Source organism: Mytilus californianus, unplaced genomic scaffold (assembly GCF_021869535.1).
Source record: "Mytilus californianus isolate M0D057914Y unplaced genomic scaffold, xbMytCali1.0.p SCAF_4, whole genome shotgun sequence".
Taxonomy (NCBI): domain Eukaryota; kingdom Metazoa; phylum Mollusca; class Bivalvia; order Mytilida; family Mytilidae; genus Mytilus; species Mytilus californianus.
This window is the reverse complement of record NW_026262690.1, coordinates 36,607,816-36,635,777: the sequence shown is the minus strand read 5'-3', so window position 1 is coordinate 36,635,777 and position 27,962 is coordinate 36,607,816. Positions and strand designations below refer to the sequence as shown.

Sequence of the window (27,962 nt, the reverse complement as noted above, 5' to 3'; positions counted from 1 at the left end):
ATCGATGCAGTTCTTTATTCATTACAAAAGTTTAAGAATGGATAGATTTATAAGAGTTAAACAGAAGTTCGCTGATAGATGTATTGTTCTCAAAGTCCATAATCATTTCGGTTATTCATTTTGTACAGGTCCATCTACAACAGAAAATATGGTTATCACCTTTCATTTAATTAGTTTTTTGTTGTTTGTTTTTTTCATGCTTTTTGTCTGTCTTAGTGTTTGGGTATAGTGGTTGTTAGTTGAAGTCTGTTTAAATTTGAATAGATTCTGGTGATGTTATTTTGCAACAACATCGTAACGCCACTGCATATAAATATACTTAAAATATGCGTACGTAACATAACATTTATCTATTTATCATTTATTTAATTCTTCACATAATAATGCATTTTGCTTTTGACTGCTATACCATTCATAGATTAACTACCGTTTAATCAAGTTATTTCACATGTTATTCAATCAAGTATTTTTTGTTTGATTAGTGAAGACTTAAAATTCTAATTTACAGGCTCCTTTTTATCTTATATTTTTGTATTTGCTTCATTAGACATCTATAATTGTCTGAAAAGTCACAAACACAATTAAACTCAAACTGTTATTTTGCAATTGTTCTTACAGTTGTCCCACTGAAGTTTCGTTTTGGTGTAGAAGCAAATGATTTCGCAATTAGATAACTTAAAAGCGTTTCACAAATTCCTGCAATCTAACAATGCCCGAATTTTGATATATTCATTTTCGATAATGGTAATTGAACTAAAACAATGTAAGTTTGAACAATAGATAGTCTGTTTCATACTTCTTTTAAACTTCAGCTAAAGATTGAAAAACAAGACCTGCTTGAACTCTCCTAGATATCCAAATTACTTTGTCATTAAAATATTCAAATAACATTCAAACTAAAGATTTCTGCTTTTTGGTACATACGTAATTTAAAAAACATGTTTTCATTTTATTGAGAAAAAAAATATTCACTTTTTTTAAAATTAACAAAAGGATATTTTAGCAGATAGTCGACATTCAACTGTGCACCTATTCACTTTGGTTTGGTCCTTAATATGAGATGATTTAATACAAGAGTGTTTTCAATAAGAATGAAATGAAGTTGCTTCCAGCACTATACTTTCACATCACATTCCAGTAAAAAAAAGATGTTTTTACTGAAGAATTCAAAAGGTCGTCCGAATGATAATTGCACTGTTTGAAGTTAAGAACTCAAAATATATATCTTAGCCTGCTTCATACTAAAACTAGACCTTGAAACAAAAGAGAGTAAATGACAAGCAGAAAATCCTACACCATTAAAATGGACATAACAGAACAGATTGGTTGAGGAAAGTAATACCACAAGAAATGGTAAATTATTTTCAAATTTGATGCATCAACATTCTAGCAACACCTAAATATATTTCACAGCTGATATAATATTCCAGATTTTCCTCAATAGAGTATTGCTGGTTTAAAGGACTACAGAACCAAGGGTTTATTCTAGTAAAATATTTTCAGTCACATGTATGAGTTTTTTGCACCATAACGGGACTTCTAAGAGTCACATTCTCCTCATTGTTCCTCTGACATTTGAAAGACTTAACACTAATCACATGATTATATACAGTTTGAGAAGAACATGGTGGGTGCAAAGAGGTGAAGCAGCAGCTGTTTATTCTTCCAGAGCATGCTAGTCAACTTTAAGTTTTTGAGGGATTTTTGTTGCTCAATCGTTATTCGTTAGGGCCATTCAAAAACAAATAATTATGTCGTAATTACGACATCGCTATGTCGTAATTTCGACATAACATGTCGTTATAACGACATCGCTATGTCGTAATTTCGACATAACATGTCGTTATTACGACATCACTATGTCGTAATAACGACATCGCTATATATATATAAGAATATGTATTATGATTGCCAAGAGACTTAATGACACAGAAATTAACAACTATAGGTCATCATAATGCCCTCAATAATGAGAAAAGCCCCCGCATAGTCAGCTATAAAAGAGGGACGAAAGATACCAGAGGGAGAGTCCCCGACATGACAGCTGTTTAATAATGTAATCCAAACGGGTGAAAATAACGGTTTTAATAATGTACAAACAAAGACCGAAAAACGAATATGTAACACAGCAACAAATGACAACCACTGAATTACAGACTCCTGACCGCTATTTGATAATAACGGCAACCTTATAGTTTAACTTTTCACTTTTTGATGCGATAGGCATTTCAAAATGGTTGTTAGTAAAGGCAAAGTTTGTAGCGGAAACAAATTCATCTTTTTTTTTTAGAATAATGAACACTATATGCAATCAAGCTTAATTAAAGTTATTCACTTGCACCTCAGACTTGCACATACTAGAACTTTATTTATAATCAAGTCAAATGAGACCCAGTTGAATAGGGGAGCAATTCAAGCTCCTTGGAGCCTCTAATTATGTTTGGCATGTACAGATTTGTGTAAATTATGAAGTCCTGCATTTCGATTGCAGGTTCTGAATAAGATGAATTTTAAGCTTTTCCCAATAAAGACTATGTTAAACTTTGGACTCATAGTGCTCAGACCCACGGATCTATGTACCTTCATTTGTACACACTTGAATCTTAATGTACAGTAACTACTGAGACTTGATGCAAATTGTTACTGCATTGCTAATGTTGGTTCTTAATGAGATTCTTCAAGCGTCCTCCCCATTGAAGCCCTATTAAAGCTTTGTACCCCAAGTTCTTTTAACCACTGTTCCCCAGGACAACTATTCCTACAAACTTAAGGGGAGGGTTAGGATCCTGCTAACATGTTTAACCCCGCCACATTCTTTATGTATGTGTATGTCCCAAGTCTTTAATTTACATATTTGTTTTTCGTTTATTTTTGTACATAAAATAGGCCGCTAGTTTTTCTCGTTTGAATTGTATTACATTTGTCATTTCGGGGCCTTTTATAGCTGACTATGCGGTATGGGCTGTGATCATTGTTGAAGGCCGTACGGTGACTTTAATTTTAAATTTTTGTGTCATTTGGTTTCTTGTTGAGAGTTGCGTTTTTGAACAAACCAGCGTATCCCAAGGCCTTGATAACCTCTGTAGGTCCCAAATTTGACGAAAAAACATCAAAATTGGAGAGAAAACTGGAAAAAATGGTTTCTAACCTCAGGGATATTAACCCTTTGCTATCTTAGATTTAATGCAATCAGTATGCATCAGCATCAGGGTACAGCTCATTTGCATATCGTTTGCATATTTTTACAAATACTCGAAATTTAGACAATTTCTGATAACAATTCAGCATGCCAAGGGTTAATATCCCTGAGTTAGAAACCATTTATTTTCAGTTTTCTCTCCAATTTTGATGTTTTTTCGTCTTATTTGGGGCATACAGAGGTTATGAAGGCTTTGGGATACGCTGGTTTGTTCAAAAACGCAACTCTCCACAAGAAACCAAATGACACAGAAATTAACAATTATAGGTCACCGTGCGGCCTTCAACAATGATCACAGCCCATACCGCATAGTCAGCTATAAAAGGCCCCAAAATGACAAATGTAATACAATTCAGACGAGAAAAACTAGCGGCCTATTTTATGTACAAAAATAAACGAAAAACATATATGTAAATTAAAGACTTGGGACAGACACATACATTAAGAATGTGGCGGGGTTAAACATGTTAGCGGGATCCCAACCCTCCCTCTAAGTTTGTAGGAATAGTTGTCCTGGAAAACAGTGGTTAAAAGAACTTGGGGTACAAAGTTTTAATAGGGCTTCAATGGGGAGGACGCTTGAAGAATCTCATTAAGAACCAACAATAGCAATGCAGTTATAATTTGCATCAAGCCTCAGTAGTACATTAAGATTCAAGTGTGTACAAATGAAGGTACAGAGATCCGTGGGTCTGGGCACTATGAGTCCAAAGTTTAACATAGTCTTTATTGGGAAAAGCTTAAAATTCATCTTATTCAGAACCTGCAATGCCAAACATAATTAGAGGCTCCAGGGAGCTTGAATTGCTCCCCTATTCAACTGGGTCTCATTTGACTTGATTATAAATAAAGTTCTAGTATGTGCAAGTCTGAGGTGCTAGTGAATAACTTTAATTAAGCTTGATTGCATAAAGTGTTCACTATTCTCAAAAAAAAAAGATGAATTTGTTTACGCTACAAACTTTGCCTTTACTGGCGACCATTTTGAAATTCCTACCGCTTCAAAAAGTGAAAAGTTGGACTATAAGGTTGTCGTTATTATCAGATAGCGGTCAGGAGTCTGTAATTCAGTGGTTGTCATTTGTTGCTGTGTTACATATTCGTGTTTCGGTCTTTGGTTGTACATTATTAAAACCGTTATTTTCACTCGTTTGAATTAAATTGTTAAACAGCTGTCATTTCGGGGACTCTCCCTCTGGTATCTTTCGTCCCTCTTTTATAGCTGACTATGCGGGGGCTTTTCTCATTATTGAGGGCATTATGATGACTTATAGTTGTTAATTTCTGTGTCATTTAGTCTCTTGGCAATCATAAAACATATTCTTTTATATATATAACGATGTCGTTATTACGACATAGCTATGTCGTAATTACGACATAGTGATGTCGTAATTACAACTTGTTATGTCGAAATTACGACATGGTGATGTCGTTATAATGACATGTTATGTCGAAATTACGACATAGCGATGTCGTTATAACGACATGTTATGTCGAAATTACGACATAGCGATGTCGTTATAACTACATGTTATGTCGAAATTACGACATAGTGATGTCGTTATAACGACATGTTATGTCGTAATTCCGACATAAAAAAAAATTTTGAATGGCCCTAATCGGCTTCCGTATTAGGGTAATTTGTATTGTGTTGTGGTCTTTTTTAAAATTGTCTGTTAATTTTTCTTTTGGCCATAATGATGTTGGTTCTTTTTTATTACCACCTTGAAATATCTTTTCCTTTTTCTATTTAAAACGTACCTGTTAATATATTCATAGATTTTTGTCAATTATAGCAACCAAATCATCTATTGTTCTTACATATAGCCCTTTATCGCCATCTTCAATTATAATATAATAAATTTCAATTACAGTTTGAATGCTTCCAAAGTAATGGAATGCATTAGTGAGTTATATCTAATTAATTAATTATTTTATTTATTCATTTACAAGTTAGACCGTTCATACAAATAAACAATGATGATTTTCAGTCCCTCGTGTAATTAAATTAAATTTGTATCTGATAATAAAATACAGTATATTTAATTAATTCAAATCCACTCAGAATAAATTATAACTTAAAAGTTTACGATTTATCACATTTGTGCTCCTGAGAACACCTTCGGTTTTTCGGTGGGGTTCGTGTTGCTCGGTCATATTTTTTGTATACTGTTGTTTGTCTTTTGGTCGTTTTTCGTTTTCGTTTTTCGTTTTTGTTCCATGGCGTTGTCGGTTTGTCATTAATTATGAGTGTGAATATTACTTTGGTATCTTCCGCTTCTCTTTTAACGGAACAGACAATTCTTACCGTCAATTGAAGTACCGTTTAGGAATAATAAATCAACTTATACTGGTATGTTTTAATTACCTTCACCATCTTTTTCTAGCTTGTTTTTATCGTCTCCTTCTTTTAGCAATCCAGTTGGTCTTGGTTTGCCTGTTTAAAAAAGCAATTTTCATTTTTAGATCACCTTTCCCAAAGGACAACATGAGCTTTTTTCATCACTTGTCGTTCGTCGTTCATCGTCCGTCGTCCGTCGTCGTCAACTTTTACATCTGAAACTACTGATCCAAATTTAACCAAACTTAACCACAATCATAATTAGGGTATCTAGTTTTAAAAATGTGTTCGATGACCCCCGCCTGCCAACCAAGATGGCCAACATGGCTAGAAATAGAAAATAGGGGTGAAATGCAAGTTTTGTCTATTAACCTGAAAACAACTATTAATAGAGACAATCTGACAAGGACAGAAATGTTTTGAATGATGAGATCTACCTATTGTCCATTTATAGGAGTTATTGCCCTTAAATGACAAATTTACCGACTTTTAAATTTTTGCCTATTATCTTGAAAATAATAGAAAGAGAGAAATTTTATGAAACAAAAATGGTTATCAAGATAAGTTCTACAAATAAGTCAAAAGGTTGAAATCTTCTGATGACCCCTTATTGGAGTTATTGCCCTTTAATGACGACTTTTACTAATTGTTTGCGTTTTTGCCTAATATCTGAAAAAGTATAATAGATAGATAGAAACTTACATAAGCAAAAAATGATCTGCAAGACAAGATCTACTAATAAATCGAATAGTTGAAATCGTTTGACGATCCCTTATTGGAGTTGTTCTCTTTAATAACATTTTTATCATTTATTTGCGTTGTTGCCTAGTATCTGAAAAACTTGTATGAAAGAATTGATTTTACTTAATTTCTACCATCATTTTATTTAGGAGTCATTATTTTACTGTTTAATTTAAAATCTTTCCCCTAAACCAATTCAGTAAATGAACATTTTTGGCACCTCGTCGCATTGCAAGTTAGATTTAGATTTAAATGTTATTGTCACTCCAAAAGTCAAGTAAAAAATTGCCTCATTTAATTAGTTCCGCTACAAGAAAAGATTTTAACACCTCTTAGCTTTGGGAATTTTGTTAAAATATTGCATCAAAACTGTCAGCTTAAATCGTCGCAATTAAAAATCATGATAAGGTTATACGAATGAATGGTTTATCACTTGTAAATTGAAAAGAAACATTCCCTGGTGTTGTTATGCAATCTTTATTAAAATTTTCGGTTTGCATACATCAGAGATATGAGTAGTATTTTAAAATCTTACTTTTGTCATCTTTTTTAGCACTATCTTTTCCACCTCCTCCAAATCGTCTCTCTTTTGGTTGGGGTCTTTCCTTTCCTGTACATAAAAAAAATCAAAATAAAAAATACATACAATATGAGTATTCCTTTGCAATAAGGAATAACAGAAAATCGTATATAATTTCATAAAGGAAATATTCACCAGATCACATAATAAGTGATGCTTTATAGGAGTTACAGGTCGTAATATTCTGCTGTTGTTTGTCATGTGTTCTCAGGTGGTAATTTATTAGAAAAAAAAAAAGATTTTACAGATACGCTTATTATATATAAACAGATTGACATAGAAAAGACCTCTAGAAGTGACATATAGTCACCAACAATTTACAATGGCTAAATAATACATACAGTCTTCAATAGGTCCAAAGATAACTAATAATTTAATTGAACACTTGTCAGCGACTTAGAAAATCTGTATTCAATGAGGAATCCGAATGACATAAATATTACGTTCAACTGCAGACAACCATTGACCACGCTCACGACTTTTGATGAACACTGGATTTTAGCTAGTTTTCAGCTTTCTATTTTCTTTTGTATTCAAACAATTGAATAACAAAAAAAATCTATTAAATAACATACAATTAATATCAGTAATAAGAAATATACTAAAATGATTTTTGCTGTTCTGAGACTCATTTCGTTTTTAAGCTCTTCCAAAATTTATTTTGTCGCCTTTTAAATTTTTGGTGTTCCTGATCAAGCTATAATACTTTCTGAATCACATGTTTCACGTACACTAATGATTGCATATGTTTAATTTTTAAACTAATGATATCGGTATAATAAAAATATTAGAACAATAAGACGTATCAAGGAATGCTTACAATTTCTAAAAGGAAACAACAATTACTAAACCTTCTGCTATACGTTACATTAGGATGAGAACAACTTTTTTCGCATATCTTAATGTTTAACAGCGTATCATTCTCTTTTTTTAGTTGCCTTTTGTACTACAATGAATGGTTGATAAGGGATGATTGAAATTGCATTATTAGAGCCTACCACAAATCACATCTTTTAAAAAAATTCTCAACGAGTAATATAACATGCAAAAAATATTTCAATACCAAATATCATTTTACAAATTATCACTTTAACAGAACAGACTACATGTCGTCAAATGGGAATTTCATAGCATGACTACATTAATACCTTAACCAAAATTACCTTCACTTTCGTCGTCGCCTTTTGGCAATCCAGTTGGTCTTGGTTTTCCTTCTAAAACAGATTTAATTTTAATTTAAATATCAATATATTTGTGTAGTGTATATCATTATATAACAGAAGAAACCCATAAGTAGGCTATGCCAAAAAATGTTCCAATTATGTAATTTGAATTTCATATTTTCAAATCAACAGATGTGGTAAATGCGTCAAGGAACAGTAACCAAACAACAAAAATAGCGCCCAAAAAATTATCAATTAAGCCAGGATTTTAATTATGTTTTCCAAACGCTCACTTCGTCTACTTATGTCTTCACTGATGCTCGTATAAAACAAGCTAAAAGGGGAAATATAGTACGAAATTCAAGATCATTGAGGACCGAAAATTTTGAAAGGTTTTGGCAATTCCAGCTAAATTGGTCTATATCTGGGGGAAAATATTAGAATATCGAACAAATGATATCTACAATGCAACGTCAAGTTTTCAACAATGGTTAGATGTGTATATGATATGTCTACCTATAAAACTCTTTTACTGTTGTGAATACATGGTAACTTGTTTGAAACTTAAAATCTACCACCATTCATTTTATTGGGGAGTTATGTATTCTTTATTTTACTGCAAACATTATACAAATACAAATACCAGTATACGAAAAAAGTGTTGTTGACACCTTACCGCAATGTAGGTTAGATTTGAATTAATGTAAATAAAAAAATTAAGTAAAATTGCTTCATTTGCTTTGTTCTAAATTTTGAAACCGAAATTTTAGCAAGCATCTGAATTTGTGGGATGTTGCTAAGATATTACGTCCATACGGTCGGCTTAAATTTCCTTGCTCAATTAAAAAACATGATCCAGTAACGTAAGGGATTAATTTCAACATCCTGTGAACTGGAATTGAATATTGAAAACTTGTTTACAACAAATAATCGAAGAAAGACTACTTCATATCCATGCGAATTATGTATCAATAATCAGCAATATTAAAAAAAAAACTAATAATGGTCGGCAAAAATTTTTATGACATTAATATTTGACAAGAAAACACATTTTAAGTTTCACTGCAATCAGAATTATGCAACAATGAAACAAACTTAATGAGAAAAATGATGTTATATTTAGGTTTGATTGACAAATTATGCAAACCGTACTACAGGAAAAGGAAATTAAAATGATCAAAAATGTCAATAGAAAAAAACCCATTCCCTTGTATGATTATGCAACCATTATAAAAATGTTCGCCTCAAATAGTTTACAGGGGAAAAGATTAGCTTTTCAATATCAATGCTTCAAAATTTTACTTTTGTCAGCATTATCAACACTATCTTCTCGTCCCTCTTTTTGTGGAGGTCTTTCTTCTCCTTTACATAAAAATACGAAAAGATGAAAATACATCTAATAAACGTATTATATTACAAGAAAAATTACAAGAAAACAGGATTTATCACATGACAAAATACGTATTTACTAGATAAGTTGATTTGAAGTGCTGATTTGTTTTGAAGCTAGTTTATACTTTTATGTTTGTAGCCTTTCAAACTTAACGGCCTAACGGTTATGACCAGGTGTTAAATATTCCCAACCCATACGATGTATAATGATTTTAAAGGTTATCTTTTTACCTCTACGATATCGGTATATTAAAAAGACACAACACTGATATAAATGAAACAAGATGTATCAAGGAATGTTTACAACTTTTTGAACGCAAACCAGAGTACTAAACCTGCTGATATACATTATACTTTTTTCTGTTTTACGGTGATTATGATGTAAAACATCTAAGCGATGTGGGATGAGAATAATTCTCTAACATAGATTACAGGAATGTCGAACAGCGTATCATACTCGTTTTTTACTTTAATAATTAATGGTTAAATGATGTTGCGTCATTTAGCATACCAAAAATCAATCATTTTTTCAATTCGAAACCAGTAATGAAGACTGCAACCATTATGTCATGTTCTACATGCACTCAACAAATTACAACATTAAAAGAACAGACCGATCACAACAACGGATACTACAACGGATTTACCATTTGCAAGATATATTTGTATGTATTCAGTTAATAATAAATGTTTGAATAGTTTATATCATTATGATACGGCTTACAAATGTGTCGAGTTTTGTGATTGGATAACTACACAGAGATGTCAGTATATATGCTGGAATCAGATGGGTATATATTACTTTTTTTTACCTCAATTGGAACCTCAATAACGTAAATTGTAAAGACTGTCACCATGTGAAGTAGTCTTAATCTACATTAAAAGTAAAATAATGTCCGAAGCTCACAAAGGGTAAAAAAAAGATGAGTATCCTTCAATAGACTTTTTCTAACATAAGTTGTGAATTCTTTATTTTACTGAAAAATAATTTACAAATTCCGGTAGAGGAAATGAACAGTGTTGGAACCTCGCCAAATTTGAATTATTGTCACTCAATAAATTAATTAAAACTGCCTTATTAATAAGAACGCTTGTACTGAATATGAAAATCGAATAATTTTGACATTTCTGAACTTTGGGGTTTCGTGAAGATATTACGTCCAAACAATCGGCAAACATTTCCTTACTCAATTGAAAATCATTATCCGGTAACGGAAAGGATTTTTAGCACCTTGTGAACTGGAGTTGAACATTGAAAAAGAATTTATAGACAATATTGCGACAAACAATCGAAGTTTATAGTCGTGAGAATACTGCATCAATAATCTACACTATTGAAAATAAGATGATGAACGGCCAAAAAAATCACGACATTAATAATTGACAAGAATGCACATTTGAAGTTTCACTGCAATCAGAATTATTCGTCAATTGAACAAACTTAATGAGACAGAAATTATGTTGTATGTAGTGTTGATGGACAAACTCTGCACAACGTACTACAGTAAAAGAAAATTCAAATGATCAAAATTGTAAATTGAAACGAAACATTTTCTTGTGTCATTATGCAATCTTTATTAAAATTGTCGATTTACATAGTTTACAGAAACGTTGAGCTTTCCTATATCAATCCTTTAAAACCTTACTTTTGTCTCCATCATCAGCACTATCTTTCCCACCTTTAGTGAATCTTCTCTCTTTTGGTGGTGGTCTTCCCTTTCCTGATCATGAAAAAAAAATGAAAAATACATCTAATAAACGTTTTCCGTTACAATTAAATATAAAAAAATATATCGTATGAAAAAAAAAATCATTTATTATATAACATGACAGTGATAATTTGTAAGAAATATGAGTAACTTTCAAAAATTAGTAAAAGCTACATCTGCCAAGTTAAAAAGGTTAAACTCAAACAACGTGTAACACAAAAACATAAAAATATAAAGGACAGGGAATAGTGAAAACTAGCTTGTTGTTATTTCGTCTTCAATTAGGTCCGAAAAGTTTAAGTTCATACCTTCATTGTTACAACTGTGGACAAAGATCATTTAGTTCAAAATCATTGGGACATAATTTTCTGTTATTGTTTGTCGTGTTTCAGGTGGTAATTTACGAAACAAGAAAATGATAAAAAATCGCAAATAATACATCAACTCATTTACATAAAAAAACATTTCTGGAGATGAATATATGGTAACCCACAATATACCACGTCTCAGCAAAACGTACTTAGGTCAAAAGGCTACATAACTCAAAATAACTCAAAATAAAAACAACGACTCTACAAAATCTGTTTTATAAGAAACCCGAAAGGACATTAATATAATATGCAACTATAAAAAAACAATTACCAAATTCAATAATTTGAATAGACATACTTGGAATGTAACTAACTTTCAACGGTCAATTTTAAATGCAGACACATTTGTTTGTTTTAATATGTACCTTCACTTCCGTCTTCTTGGTCTTCTCCTTCTGGTAATCCTGTTGGTTTTGGTTTTCCAGCTAAAACAGATTAAATTTTTATTTAGATATCAATGTTTTTGTATAGGTTGTATCATTATATTATAGGAAAAGCAAGCAAGTAAGCAATAAATTGCATATTCATTTTTCATCATTTAATATAAATTTATATTATCAGTATGAATAATAGTCGTGGTGTATAGCCATGGAACTTCAACCAAATGACAAAAATAGCCAAATGATATATATGAGGCAACGTCAATGCTTCAACAATGGTAACATGTGTATAAGGAATGTGTATCTGATATCTCAAACTGTCATTCGTCAGAAGTCTCTAGAAAATGTGAATAGAACTTTCAAAAGCTATCAAAGATCTGCTTTACAAATAAAATCATAAAGTCCTGTAGTTATATATAGAAAAGTATGTCATACTGTGAAAAACTGTTAACTTGTTCGAATGGATTGCCTTTGCTTAAAATACACCACCATTTATTGAGGAATTATGAATTCTTTAATTTCCTGACAAATCATTTACCAATACCCGTATATTAAATGAACAGTTTTGGCACCTCACCGCATTGCAGGTTGGATTTGAATTATTACCATTAAATTAGTTAAATAAAACTGCCTCATTTGTTAAAAAATTGCTGTACTGAATTTAAAATTTGATTGATTTTTAACACCTTTGAACTTATGTTAAGATATTGCTTCCAAACGGTCGGCTTAGATTTCCTTGCTTAATTAAAAATCATGATCCGGTAACGAAAAGATTTAGTTTTAGCTCCTTGAGACTCTGTAAATGAATATTTAAAAATAATGTGTAGCAAATATTATATTGTATGTTGTGACAAATACATCGAAGTAGGACAATTTCATAGTCATGAGAATACTGTATCAATGATCTACACTGTTAACATAAATAATAATGAACGGCCAAACATATTTGACAAGAATACACATTTAAATTTTCATTGCAATCAGAATTATTCGTCAATGGAACAATCTTAATGAGACAGAAATAATGTTGTATATCGTGTTGGTGGACAAACTCTGTACACTATACTACAGTAAAAGAAAATTCAAATGATCAAAATTGGAAATAGGAAAGAAATATTCCCTTGTTGGTTATGCAATCTTTAATAAAATTTTCGATTTACATAGGTTAGAGAAAAGAATAGCTTTCCAATATCAGTGCTTCAAATTCTTACTTTTGTCATCATCATCAGCACTATCTTTTCCGCCTCCTCCGAGTCGTCTCTCTTTTGGTGGGGGTCTTTTCTTTTCTGTACATAAACATAAAAAAATGAAAATTACATCCAAGAAACGTTTTCCGTTACAATGAAATATTAAATAGAATATATAACATTCAAAATTAGATATTGCTACATCTGTCAAGTTTAAAGGTTAAATTCAAACAACGTGTAACACAAAACATAAGACTATAAAGAAAGGAGAAATGTAAAAACGCGCTTGTTGTCTTCTTTGGTCGGACGTATAAGTTCATTACGTGATTGTAACAGCTATGAACAAAGATAATTCAGTTCGAAATAATGGGTCCGTAATTTTCTGTTATTGTTTGTCTTGTTTCAGGTGGTCATTTATTAAACAAGAAACAACGCCATTAATATCAACTCATTTACAGTAAAAACACTTCTACAGGTGAACATATGGTCACCAACATAATACAATGTATAAGCTCTAAATAGGTTCAAAGGCTAGATAACTCGACATAAAAATAATGACTGTAAAACAACTGTTTTATTAGAAACCCAAAATGACATTATTAACACATACATCGGTAAACAAACCATTGACCACGTTCAAAACTTTGGATAGACACTTGGAATGAAACTAACTTTCAACAATCAATTTCAACTGCAGACATATTTGTTTGTTTTAATATGTACCTTCGCTTTCGTCTTTTTCGCTTTCTCCTTTTGGCAATCCAGTTGGTTTTGGTTTTCCAGCTAAAACATATTTAATTTTTATTTAGATACCAATGTATTTGTATATGTTTTGCCTTAAATATCCCATCATTCATTGAGGTGTTATGAATTCTTTGTTTCACTTACAAACTCTTTACCAGTGCTAGTATAGGAAATGAGCAGTTATGGCACCTCTCCACATCGCAGGTAAGAGTTGAATTATTGTCTTCCAACAACATTAGTAAAACTATCTCATTTACTTAAGAACGTCGAACTGAATTTAGAAATCCAATAAGTTTTGACACATCTAAAGTTATTGCACCAAAATAGTCTGCCAAAAATTCCTAGCTCAATTGATGGCACTAATTCATTGTCATGAAAAGACTGCATCATAATCAACAATTAACAAAGACTACTAACGGACGGCCAAAAACACATTTTTAGTTTCGGTGCAATCAGAAATATTTATCTGCATCAACGAAACAAATTTAATGGAAAAGAAATGATGTTGTATGTAGTTTTGATTGACAAATTCTGCAAAACGTGCTACAGGAAAGAAAATTCAAATGATCAAAATTGTGATTTGAAAAGAAACTTTCTCTTGTGTGATTATGCAATCTTTATTATCAGTTTCGATTTACATTGTTTAGAGAAATAATTAGCTTTCAAATATCAATGGTTTTTAAATCTTACTTTTGTCTCCATCATCAACATCATCTTTTCCGAGTCTTCTCTCTTTTGGTGGTGGTCTTCCCTTGTCTGTACATAAACATAGAAAATGAAAGTTATATCTAAGAAACGTTTTCCATTACAATGAAATATAAAAACAGAATCTATCGTATGATTAAAAAATACATTTACTATATAACATAATCAGTAATGGTTTGTACATTATAGGAGTAACATCCAAAATTAGAAAAAGCTACATCTGCCAAGTTAAAAAGGTTATACCCAAACAACGTGTAACACTAAAACATGAAGATATAAAGGACAGGGAAATGTGAAAACTAGCTAGTTGTTATTAAATCCGGACGGTTTAAGTTCATTCCGTGATTGTTATAACTGTGGACAAAGATCCTTTAGTTCGAAATTATTGAACCGTCATACTTTTCTGCTATTGTTTGTCGTGTTTCAGCTGGTAACTTAGGAAACAAGAAAATGATATAAATATGCCAATAATACATCAACTCATTTTACATAAAACACACTTCTAGCGGTGAACATATTGTCACCAATATAATACAATATCTAAGCAATACCTTAGCTTTAAATAGGTCCAAAGGCTTGATAACTCCACATGAATTCAATGACTGTAAAAAATTTGTTTTTAAAAGAAATCCAAAAGAACATAAATATCACACACAATTGCAGCGCTCATCGTAAACTACAACCACATTAGATTGTTATAATAAGTACCTTCACTTTCGTCTTTACCTTTTGGCAATCCAGTTGGTTTTGGTTTTCCTGCTAAAACATAGTGATCATAGGAATATTAAACAGCGTTTCATACTCGTTTTTAATTTCCTTTTGTTCTTTAAATAATGGTTAATTGGTATTGCGTCATTAGAACAAACCACAAATCACATCTTTTTTAAAATTCTCAACGAGTTATTAAGCATGTCAACAGTATCTCATGATCAAATATCACGTTAAGAAATATCACATTAAAAGAACAGACATGTCATGTGCTCATTTGGCAGGTCCGTTAAATAAGAACGATAACAGATTTAGTATGTTTTAACTTTGGGTTCTTAATGCTCTTCAACTTCGTACTATTTTCCTATTGACCTTTTCAAACTTTTTGTAAACAAAACGCGCGTCTGACGTACAAAGTATCAATCCTGGTATTTATGATGAGTTTATTAATATGTACTATAGTTGCTTTCATCCACTTCATTTGAACTTGGGTGGATATCTTTCTCATTGGCAATCATACCACATTTCCTCATTTTTATATTATAAATATGTACCTTTTCTTTCGTCTTCTTTAGGCAATCCAGTTGGTCTCGGTTTTCCTTTAAAAAAGATATTTCATTATTATTCAGTTATCTATAAATTTGTATATCAGTCCCCGAGGGCATCATTAGCTAAGTAGTCAGTACTTCGGTACATACATGATCTGTAACAAGCCTTTCTAAAATTGTCCGTTTAACCATTAACAAATTTTCGAAGAAACTAAGGTTTCAACTCCCTTAGGCAAAGTTGACCTTATATGAATTTGGTCATCATTTTAGGTCCCTTTTGGTCATATAGCTCTTCAGATGTTTTGCTTCTTATACATACTTGGCTTTCAAATAATCGGCTATGAGCGTTACTGATGAAAGTAAACCCAGAAAAGTGCATCGGACGCATCAAATTTATAGTTTTCATTTTTACAGCACTTGGTTGATACCGCTGCTGGTGGACCGAGGGTATCGTATTCTCAGTAGTCAGTACTTTTTTTTTAAAGATTTTCTAATTTAATTCCAAGCCAAAGTCTCATCTAAGGTTAATGTCGATACAATATGACTCCTACTGTAATAGTACAATTCTACTTATGTTACTATCATACTCTCATCCTACTTTTGAATTTACAACATATTTATACCATTTTATTATGACAAATTATAAGTAAATGAATTCATTCTAATTAGCACAAAAGTCATAATTACAATTCTGTCAACTAATAGTACTCATGCTAACGAGAATGTCCAAATAATTAAATTACACATAATTAACTCAACTTGAACTTGTCACGTGATGATTTCTCTAAATTTATGACACTAAATTAATTAGAAATAGTCAAAATCTATACAGAAATGTTGAAAATCAAAATAATTCAAAATTCTTCTATGACACATTCTTCAGCTTTGCAGCCTATCAATTACACAAACGATTTAATTTGTGTTCAAACTATGAACTAAGCTTATCTTTATATTTGTCATACTGTATAATTCTACTATATTTTTAAGTTCATTTTTGAATATTTTCACTGTGTCTATTTGCTTGGCCTTACTCTTTGATACAAAGTGTGCTTTATAAACCGACAAGAACATTAATCTAAGTAAGTGATTCAGCGCAAAATAAGCTTCATCACAAATTGTATATCATATTACTAGAGAACGAAGGCTTATTACATGTTCATCAATGCCGAATTGATTATGTACACCTTTCATTGATTTCCAAAATGTTTTATGATATGAACAATTTATGAAAAAATATTTGTAATTATCTAGTTCATTACAAAGTATACAAAGGTTATTTTCCAACAGTTTATTGGAACAACAGCTCCTTATTTGGCAAAATAAAATGCATTAATTTCCATCGGAACGTTTTAGTTTTATTATCTTTTAAATACTCGAACGTGTATTATACAGAGTTTTTAAATTCATTTTCTAAACTATCTGTTTTAACACCCTTTCCCATTTCAAAAATCCAATAGGTGTTTCTGGTTTTTTTTTCAAACTTCATACTATCTTATTTACATCTTTATTTTTTATGGAAAGTAAGTCATCATTATTTCCAAGTTTTATTTTTGTTCGGTTGATATTGACATTAGTTTTGAATGATTTCTCATTATTAAGCTTCTGAGTCCAGTGTTTTGGTATTGGTTGTTTAAGTATAGACAGTTCAGCTATCCGGTTACTTTTAATTTTTTTAATTTTGAGGTGATTATTTCTTCTGATATATGTGCTCTGTTGTCAATTTTGTCGTTTATTTATAAAATATCACTTTCAATCTATTTATTAAAAAACAAGCACTTTCCTTTAAATTTTATCAGTATATTTCCCCAGATTATTTGATTTTTGATATCTAAAAAATACATGTTTTATTATTTTTAGAATGATTTACTATTAACCATGATTTGATCAATTCTTGGTCAAATGTTGGTGAATTATTCCATATTTTTTAATCAAGTAAATTTGTTTTGTTTATATTCATCTTAAAGATAAGCATATTTTGCCAAACTCATGTAAGTAAAGCCTTGACAATACCGACCAGTTAGCATTTCCTGGCTGTAGTATTTTTTAATCCATTTTATATGTATAGCTCTTATGTACGTCTCCACATTAATCATTTTTAACCCTCCCTCAGAGAAGTTTTTAGTAAAGTTTGACTCCTTTATCTTATCCTTTCACTAATTCCAAATGAATCTATATATCATATTATTTAGAATTTGTATATTGTCTTTAATTTTAATGCTGTTAAAAGCCACATAGATTATTTTTGAAAGCAGTAGAGCTTTTACAATTAAAACTTTTCCAAGCAGTGTTAAGTTTCTTTTTGACCATCTGTCAACGAGTTTTCCTATTTTATCTAAAACCTTTTCCATGTCTAATATTTGCGTTCTTTATTATCATAACCAAAATAAATACCAAGACTTTTAACTGGTTCGTGTGTCCAATTTATTTTCAAATTTATCTTTGTTACTTTTTAATCTCCCAAGACACATACTCCTTCAGTTTTATTCCTGTAAAGTTTTAACCCCGAAAAAAACTCCCAAATGATTCAATTATGCTAAGTGCAAGGCTCATTTCTTGACGATAATGAAGAAATAATGTCGTGTCATCAGCTAATTGGCATATCCTTAAATCATAAGATTTCCCATCCAGTTTAATTGCTATACCCTTTATTCTTTTATTGATTCTCAATCTGATTATTATTTCAACTGTTATTACAAAGAATAAAGCGGAAATTGTACATCCTTGTCGTATACCTCTTTTAATTCTAAAGTGGCTAGATACCCACCCATTATTTAAGATAGATCCTTTAATGTCATTGTACTTTGTTTCAACCCATCTGATAAAGCCATGTTTAAATCAAACCGTTTAAGAGTTTCTGTCATAAAATTCCATTCTAGAGATTCGAAAGCCTTACTAGTGTCTAGAGAAAGAATTTCTCCTTCTGTATTAATTTTTTCAGAATAATCAATTACATCTTGTATTTGTCTGATGTTAAAACCAATATATCTATTTTTTACATATCCAGTTTGATCTAGGCCTATCAATATTTAGCAGGGTGAATGGATGATAATTGCTTAATGAAAGAGGGGTCATTCTTTTTATATACCAGAGAAGTTGCATCTTTCTTTTGTGAATTAGTAAGTTCGTTTTTTTCATAACTATTATCTAATAACTTAACAATAATATTTTCAAACAATTCCAAAACTTCCTATAAAATTCCACTGTCAGACCATCTAGACCAGGGGATTTATTAAACTTCATTTTAAAAATAGCATCTGTACATTCGTTGTCAGTTACTTCCCCTTCACATTGATAACTTATTTTTTATATCTAGTATTGATCATATATCGTTGAAATCACCTCCAAGTATTGTTTGTCCTACACCATATTTATGTACATAAGATTTTATTGTTAAAAAAATGTTTCTTTCCCTCAAGTTGTTTGGGGCATAAATATTTACTAAGGTGTGAATGTTTTCGTTAATTTCTATATTAATTAGAATGAATCTTCCTTCTGAATCTTTATGTTCATCTTTATATATTTAAAACTAATCCCATCTTTTATCCATATTGCTACTTCACGCGAATCGCTTGTTCCATCCTTTTTGAAAAGATTTTTTACCAATTTCTTTATTTAATGTAAACCATTTTTAATCCAGCATTTTCTACATAAGGAAATGCCTGTACCAAGTCTGGAATACGACAGTTGTTTTCCATTCGTTTGATGTGTTTGAGCTTTTGATTTTGCCAACTGTTAAGGGAATTTCCGTTTTGAATTTTCCTTAAAGTTCGGTATTTTTGTTGTTTTACTCTTTATTTGAGAAAAGTGTTTCTTGAATGAATATTATATCACTTTTTTGATGATTTTACCAACTTATTACTTTATTTATTTTTGTCAGGTTGCTGCAGGTTTTTAGTGTTGATCGTGCATATGTGAAGATTATTTTTCGTTGGGGATTAAGAAAAAAAAACCATTTTGAACTTCATGCATGGTGAGTATTTCTTTTTAACTTTGATTTTGTACTGCTTCTGCAGATTTATAAACTTTTTCATTGTTAATCTATTTACATAAAATACTGTTTTTAAATCACTTTTTTGTTTTTTTTACATTTTTTTACTCCATTAAAACTTATGGTTTATTACCTTTGTGTTTGTAAAGGGATTCAACGCTTTTGCTTGTATTTATTACAGATCCGTATTTTACCTGAGAATGTAATTGACACGCTTCATTGCTTTCTATACGTTTTTTGAATCGTGCGGAGCGATGTTTTCTCTATCTTATTTTTAGATGGTATTTTTCGCAGTTCATTTTCATCAATTTGAAAGTAATTTGCTGTATAATTGTGTCTTTGAATCCCGGCTGAATTATTGATGACCTCTCTATTTATATAGTTAAAAGGGTGTTTATTTTTTAGTTTATTTAAACTTATGTACTCATGATTTTTTGTGCTCTATTTCCAGTTACGTTCGTTCTGTATTTTGACCTCGCAGTGTTTACAGGACTTATAATCAATATAGTGTAATCTATTTTGAGCAAGACGTTGGTGATTGCTTTGATTTATCCTACGTTTCTTTATATTCTTAAAAAGATGTAGGAGACATTGTTATTAAATGTTCAACAGTATCACTATTTATAAGATGGAATGACCTATATATTTTTAACCACGTGATCATGAATTTAAACAAAAGCACGTGTTGAAACAATACATTTTTCTGCATGTGTTGATCAAATACATAGTGTGTAGGTTTGAAGACATCACATACTACATTTTGGTATTTCTTTACATTAATACATATCCATACATAAAAAAACAATGTAAAGATGAAACAATATAAGCATTTCTTTTCTTTTTTTTTTTGCTTCACATTACCAATAAACTTGTTTACATAAATATATATACCTGTTTAAAGTAAGGGAAAGTTTTACAAGGACCAATTTAGAAATTACAAGTTTTTAGTTCATGTGTATGCATGATTGACACCATTTTGATATTGCCACTAAAATAATCGCATTTTCTTTACATTGCGACTTATTGTTTCATTTAACAGTTTAAGCTTTCTGCGTATGATATATTTACTATTTTATTATGTGGATGTTTTGATTCCCCATTGATAGTTTTTTGCTTTATACAAACTTTGTTTTTCTCTGCATTAATCTTTATCATTTTATTTTTCAGGATTGAAACTTTGCCAAAAAAAAAGATTTTTTTTTATCTACATGACCATAGTTGTGTGAATATGACTCTTGATTCAATTGATATTTTTCTGTAAATGTGAACAACAATTCATTGTTATGTCACCTAAACATCTTAGATAATAAATAAGATCAGCGCTGTAAATGTATATACAATTTTGTGAATTATAATTTTTTTTTATACCTTTTTTTTACAATTTATAATAAAAGTATTTTAGTCTAAGTTGTGTATTGCACCCTTCAAATGGCAAATTAGCGTTTCGTTTTGGGCTTTTGTGCTGCTTTATCTCTTGTCGCGTCGTGCAGATTTTCTGTAGGAGTCACAGGAGACTTTTTAACATTCCGAGTTGACCCTCCTGTCTGCTTATGAATGTTGTTTATAGGGTTACTATGAACACTCCTATTCGTTGTCAAATATTTGGTAATGCCTTGTTTCTTTTCTGTGTTTGTTACATTTCCTTTTGTTTTACACTTTGCTGTTGTGTACTGTCTTTTCTAGAAGACATACCATCATGGTTCCGATGATCGACTGAGATTGTTCTACATCACTGTTCGACTTTTTCCTTTCCTCTGTATTCATGAGCGGTTTTCTAGGAGTAGACTTCACTTTCCTCAATTTACCTGTTCATTTCATTATATTGTTCTTCATTCCTGTCGTGACTTTCACTGATATCTTGATTTTTTACACCGTCCATGGTTGTAATGAAGTTATCATCACCTTCAAATTCATCATCTGCACACCCATATTATTTATGACCATATTTGCCACAATTTTTACATTTCCAGCCGTTAGTACAGTCCCTTGTTGTATGTCCTTCAGTAAAGCATTAACCACACTTCGTATTTTGTCTATTTGGGGAGGCATGACCATAGTGCCGTATATTAGCCCAATATTTTCGAATCTGTAGCGACTTTGGTAGAGGTGAATCAAAAGGTTTGCATATCACGATGCGATCACCTGTTCTATAGTTAGTTAGAAGATTGTCGATTCTTAGTCTTTCTTTGTAAAAGTTAATAACTTCACATTTTCTAACTGAGGTTTCAAGTGTTCTTATTATCTGGTCATCATCTGCAGATAGGGCACATATTTCACCCGTACTTTCATTGTGTCTTGTTGTTCTTTGAGTATGATTTTATGGTTTCTAGAGTATAGAGTTATGGATTTTCTCCTGATAGTTACCCCCGTGGACAGTGGATCTTTTCTAGCAAACTCGTTGTCAAAACATAATCGCCAGATGCCACGAACTCTCTGCAAACCAATCAACGATCTTACCGGTACTTGGTCATTAATTGCTTTGTAAACTTTAGAATCTGCTTGTATCAGAAAGGAGCGATTTCCCCTAGAATCTACAGGATTTTCCCCATAAACGTCTTCTTCAAGGAGAAAGATTGATTTTGCTTGACCTATTTTTTATATTCACCTTGCTTCTTGTTGCTGTTGTCACCACTAGCTGCTTTTGCATAGGAGGCTTCCATGTTTTTCCTTCGTCTGGATTTTATTTATCCGTAAACATCAATATTTTTTATGTATTGTCTTACAAAATTGGAAAATCTTCGTCTTGAATTATTGGAATTTCTATCGTTTTCAACTTATACCTACTTAGTATTTTATACCATATATCAATATTTGTCTTTAGAAAAATACATTTTTTCAACGGAGCTATGAAACACCATTTACCTTAGTGCAAGGGCCATAACTCTTCTAATTCAGTAGGCAGTACTTCGATTCGGTACTGACATGATTTATAACAAACCTGTCTAAAATTTGGCTTTAGCGTTCCTGGTGAAATTAAAATCAGAAAAGCGCTTCGGATGCATGGAACTGTTGTTTCATTTTGTATAGATTATATTTTATTATTTAACAGGAAAAATAAGTCAGTGATCAGTACAATGGACATTCAAGTTTGCATCATTCAATTTGAATAAAAGAAGAGAGGAATAAGACTAACAGACATTAATTAATCAAATGACAAAAAACAAAGCAAATAACATATAATATTTCAAGCTGTGAAACGTCAGGAGGCTTTTTCTAAAATGTGAATTAAGTTATCAAAGGTCTGCGGTAAATTATATGAAGGTATGTTATATATTTTTTTAGCACACGTCAGGCTGGGGTACTGTTTTGACAAAAAATGGCTGTCATTTATTTAAACATAAGACTAAATGGTTTTGAATGATGAAAATTGACGAATTTGTATGAAAGGCCATTCTGGTTACAATGTAAATTTTTACACGCTCGCCAGAGAAACGCGTGAAATTTTGTTAGCGTACCCCAGATCAACGTGTTGCTGTTGGATCGCATACCATAAAGCAACACGTAATAGTTTGTTCGGGTACACTTTAGCAACGCGTTGTTGCTTCACAGAGAATGTGATTCGCATACCTGTAGGGAACGTGTATCACACGAAAACACGTCACCCATATTATGGACTAATGGACTTATCTACACCAGTAACTGTAATTAGATGCATATAAAATCAAATTGAGATTATAATTTCACCAAAATGGCGTCAGGCGACAGGTCAGCAGAAGATTTTCTAAATACTAATGTCTGAATACAACACTTTTTTGACAAAGGCACTAAATTTTTTATATCATGCAGAAATTACCTCGTATTTGTGTGATTTTTCTGAAATATGAAGCAAGGGCAAGTTTTATTTGTTATGACATATTTTTGAATTCCTAGATCAGAACAAATACAAACATACAATAAAAACGCGGTGCTCTAAGTATCGCAAAGGAACTGTAACACGTTTCTCTGTCTGAATACAACACTTTTTTGACAAAGGCACTAAATTTTTTATATCATGCAGAAATAACCTCGTATTTGTGTGATTTTTCTGAAATATGAAGCAAGGGCAAGTTTTATTTGTTATGACATATTTTTGAATTCCTAGATCAGAACAAATTCAAACATACAATAAAAACGCGGTGCTCTAAGTAACGCAAAGGAACTGTAACACGTTTCTCTATGCTAAGTGAACTAACTAGTACTCGTGTAACTCTATGGTACGCAAACCAACAGCAACATGAAGCTCAAGGGTATTCGAACCAACAGCAACGTGTTAGTCTAGGATACGCAAACAAACTGCAACTTACTGATCTATGCTACGCGAACAAACTGTAACACGTTTCTCTGCCGAACGTGTCAACAATAGCATTGTTACCCGAATGGCTCTTCTAAGTTTTACATCGAAAGCAATGAGATCATTAATTTTAGAGTTATATTTTCAAAACTTTTTGGAATTTTGCGCACTCAATGCCCTTCAACTTCGTACTTTATTTTGCCTTTTGACTTAAGCTTATGAGTCTGATGAGTCTTTTGCAGACAAAACGCGCGTCTTAGGCCAGGTATTTTTGATGATTAGGCCAGGTATTTTTGATGAGTTTGGTTTTATATCGAAAATCTTTTACAAATACCTGTATACGAAATAAACAGTTTTTGCACCTCTCTGCATTGCCGGTCGGATTTGATTGAATTGTATATTGTCCACTCAATAAGTTATGTAAAACTACCTGACATGATTTAATCATCTATACCTGGAATTGAATTTTGCAAAATAATTTACTGCTAATATTGTATTTTCCACTGCGACAGTAATCGAAAATGATCTAAATGACATCATTATAGATACCAGGCTAAGACCGCAAAAACATGTCGCTAATCAGTTGGGATACTGACACATCGTATTGGTCAACCTATTCGTGATTGTGACCGGAAAACTTAGGTAAAGTCGATTTCAAACATAATTTTGATGAGTGGTGTCCTATGTGCAATATTGTATGGACATTTTCTCCAACAATAAATATTTCTGAGGAAAAGAGTTCTGACGTAATCGGAATACCTGAGAACAAAAAACTATAATTGTAATATTTGGACATTTTAATAGTAAGTTTCATCAACGTTCTTAGAGTTAGTTGCTATTTCCATAGAATATATTTTGTTTGGAACAAAACACAATCCTTTTCAGAAATATGCATAGCTATATACGCCATACAAAACGATTCTTTGATTAATATTGCTGTATCTTAAATGTACTCGTACCCAACTGTTACTGTTTAAACATAATATATTTATTGTATATATTTTTCATATTGTACTGAATTATATAATTGCCGAATCTTGAAATTGTGTATATTGTACTTAATTGGAGAGGATTATGTTAAGTTGTTATAACTTGTATCCAATTATTATTTAGACAATAAAATATGTTTAAACTAAATGTACGGCTAATTGGTATGTTCCAGAGAGCCAATAGAAAAATAAAGTGTTGAAGTTGGTATTCCAGTACTTTATTCGCATAGCAACATTTTAAACCAATTTAACACAAAGCTCCTATAGCCTGTTGTACTCGTCGTTTGCTATTTTAGGAGGGAATGATAACATTATATGGACATTTTGTTTTCATCTTAATTTATATTTATTGTTACTATTTACCAGAACATTTTCTTTTGAATTCATAATTAATAGCGCCTTTGCTAAAACGGGAGAAACATTGAAAAGAGTTTTCAGTGTTTACAGGGGAGACACTAGATTTTCCACTGATACTTTTACTATTAAGGTATTGGTACAGATGTCGACATTTCAAAATTATATTACAATTTTAGTTTTTAAAATTTTTTTTTCAAATATTTACCAAAAAATAACAATATTAGCCAAATCAAATGGAATTAACCTTGATTGGTATATTTAAAAATTATACTTTGCATTTTGAACTTTTTATCTACTTTGTTTTCCTCATAAAATTTGACGTCTGACCATATAGTATTGAACACCGAAAAACTACGTTTGTCTGTTACTTATGTTTAACATTGTCTCTTTATAAACTGACAAGGTAATAAAGAAAAGCAGATCCAGCTTCTCAATTTACATAAGAATTGATGCATCGACGATAACCGATTTTTTTTTTCAATCCACACAAGTGTCAAAGTCCAAATGTTAAACAATAAAAAAAAAAAACTCATCAAAGATAAATTTCGTTTTTTTGTTGTTGTTTTTTTGTTTTTTTTTTTTGTAAAGAACTAAAGATTTCCGTGTTTCATTTTTTCCATAGCCTCTCTTTGGCGATCTTGTCTTTTTCTAACTTTCGTCCATATATTCTGCAGTATCATATACAATTGGTCTAGCAAATTTTATCCCAACTGAAGTTGGGGAAAGAGGAATAGTTATCTATCTAAAATATAAAATAATCTTTTTCATAAAATTTTACCCCTTCTGAAGAAGAGAAAAGAGGTATAGTTATCTATCTAAAATATATAATCATCTTTTCATAAAATTTTACCCATTCTGAAATAAGAAAATTTTGTAAGCCATACCTCCGTTTCGTCTACAAAACACTCACCGGTATCGCTCGAATCAAAACAGTTAAACAGACTAAATAAAGAACGAAGTTGGAGAGCACTGAAGACCCAAAATTCCGAAATGTTTCCATTGCAGTGTTAAGTCTTCATTCCAAGCTAGGATTTGTCCATTAAACTGCATTGACAAAGTGATGCTGTTTTAGGAGAAAATGGAATTCTTATGTAAATTGCATTTTGACTTTTAAACAAATGAACTTGCAGATTTAAGCAGATGACCAAAGAATGTTTTACGTTACCTCTTAGGTATTTAAGCTCTTTTAAGATTTCTTCTAGCTCTCTTCTGTCATCTATATCCCCACGTTCCTTTAATTAAGATAAAAAAAATGTGTTTATTAATAAGATAGAATATTACTGCATTTCATTTCTAATTAAAAAAATAACATGTTTTCTCATTAAAATTCTTTTGCATTAAAAAATATACGATCCAATAATTGGACTGAAATAGTTTACTATCAATATTCAATTTGGTAGTTTCAATTTAACACTTTAATACATATGGTACTTTTCATTTTAAATTAATCATGTAGCCATGTCTGATTCGAATATTAATTTTTAAATGTTCAAATGAAGTGACAAGTTTTGTTTGTACCAATGTTGAATACATAGCATTTAACAGAACATGAAATGAATGGTTGTAGAGCAGGTAGTTTCTCTAATGAAAACAGTAAATACAGGATATAAAAACCAGGTGAAGTTCACAAGCAGTCAGTTGTTGTGCGTGTACACCTTAGAATTTTTGTTATTTTACCATGAAATTGGCTAAAAGTGTACCGATACTTACAAAATCAGTTTTGAGCTTTTGGGAGAAAAAAAAGTAATAATTTGAAAATACAATTACGAGACGATTTCTATATCAGGAATTCATATTACATACAATACAATATTTTACAAAAACGTGTAAAATTTGTAATGTATGAAAACTGTCTTCAAATACAATGTATACATGTAGTACTGCAAAACATTTTTATCATATTGTTTATATAGAAATATATGTAAATCAAGTATATTTTTCCAATAAGTATAATTACTTTAAGACTTTGACCCCGTTAGTGAAACAAATATAGGAGAAATGGTCATAATTGCCTTCCACAGTCAGGAGCTTTTAATGCAATTGTTGTCTGTCTTATTGTTTTTACTGTTGTTTTTAGCATACATCAGTTAGTTTTCTCGGTTGAATTGTTTCACATTTTATCATACCACGGCCTTTCATAGCTCACTATGAGGTATGGGTGTGTGCTTATTGTTGAAGGCCACACAATGCCCTATAGTTGCTAACCTCTTCGACCTTTGGTTTTTGATGGAAAGTTATCGCATTGACAACCATATCAATCTCATAATTTTTATATGCTTCTTCAAATATTCATGATATCTTGTTCTAATTTTCAGGATAAATAATGTTAGTTTTAACAAATACTTCAAAACGCGATTAAAAAACTATACACACCAGTTGCGCCCTCACTGTTGAAAAAAATGCATTTAAAAAAATAGATATTTCTAAAGACTTACCTGGAACGGTAGTGACTGTGTAAAACACAGGAGACCAAATAAAACAGTAACTAGCTTCAAATCCATATTGCTCTGTGTGGCGATTGCAGGACAGAATTGCGCTTTTATATATATGAGTCATGACGACAAGTAAGCAAGATCGTGTCACTGAGGCA

General features: G+C 31.2%; 1 protein-coding gene across 9 annotated transcripts; it reads right to left on the bottom strand.

Moving 5' to 3' along the window:
* On the bottom strand, nt 1-27,949 carry LOC127737983 (basic salivary proline-rich protein 4-like). 9 transcript variants are annotated; one of them, XM_052248953.1, is made up of 14 exons: nt 27,808-27,948; nt 26,538-26,604; nt 15,775-15,819; nt 15,221-15,271; nt 14,498-14,563; nt 13,787-13,846; nt 13,088-13,162; nt 11,862-11,921; nt 11,063-11,137; nt 8,025-8,075; nt 6,817-6,891; nt 5,568-5,636; nt 4,961-5,040; nt 1-134 (listed from the first exon to the last, which is right to left on the bottom strand). In XM_052248953.1, the coding sequence occupies exons 1-13, from the start codon at nt 27,871-27,873 to the stop codon at nt 4,973-4,975; spliced, it is 828 nt and encodes a 275-aa protein (XP_052104913.1). In that variant the 5' UTR covers nt 27,874-27,948; the 3' UTR covers nt 1-134; nt 4,961-4,972. The 9 variants fall into 9 exon arrangements, with proteins under 9 accessions (XP_052104913.1, XP_052104915.1, XP_052104914.1 ...); XM_052248955.1 differs by having other exon boundaries at nt 15,239-15,271; XM_052248954.1 differs by having other exon boundaries at nt 15,221-15,268.
* Nucleotides 27,950-27,962: the final 13 nt, after the last annotated feature.

Bases quoted from the DNA above. Each gene is read 5' to 3' on its own strand.
- LOC127737983 (XM_052248953.1), bottom strand. From the start codon at position 27,873: ATGGATTTGAAGCTAGTTACTGTTTTATTTGGTCTCCTGTGTTTTACA. The intron at 26,605-27,807 runs GTAAGTCTTTAG...TCTTAATTAAAG, and splicing joins CACAGTCACTACCGTTCCAG to GAACGTGGGGATATAGATGA. The intron at 15,820-26,537 runs GTAACGTAAAAC...TCTTTTTTAAAG, and splicing joins AGAGCTTAAATACCTAAGAG to GAAAACCGAGACCAACTGGA.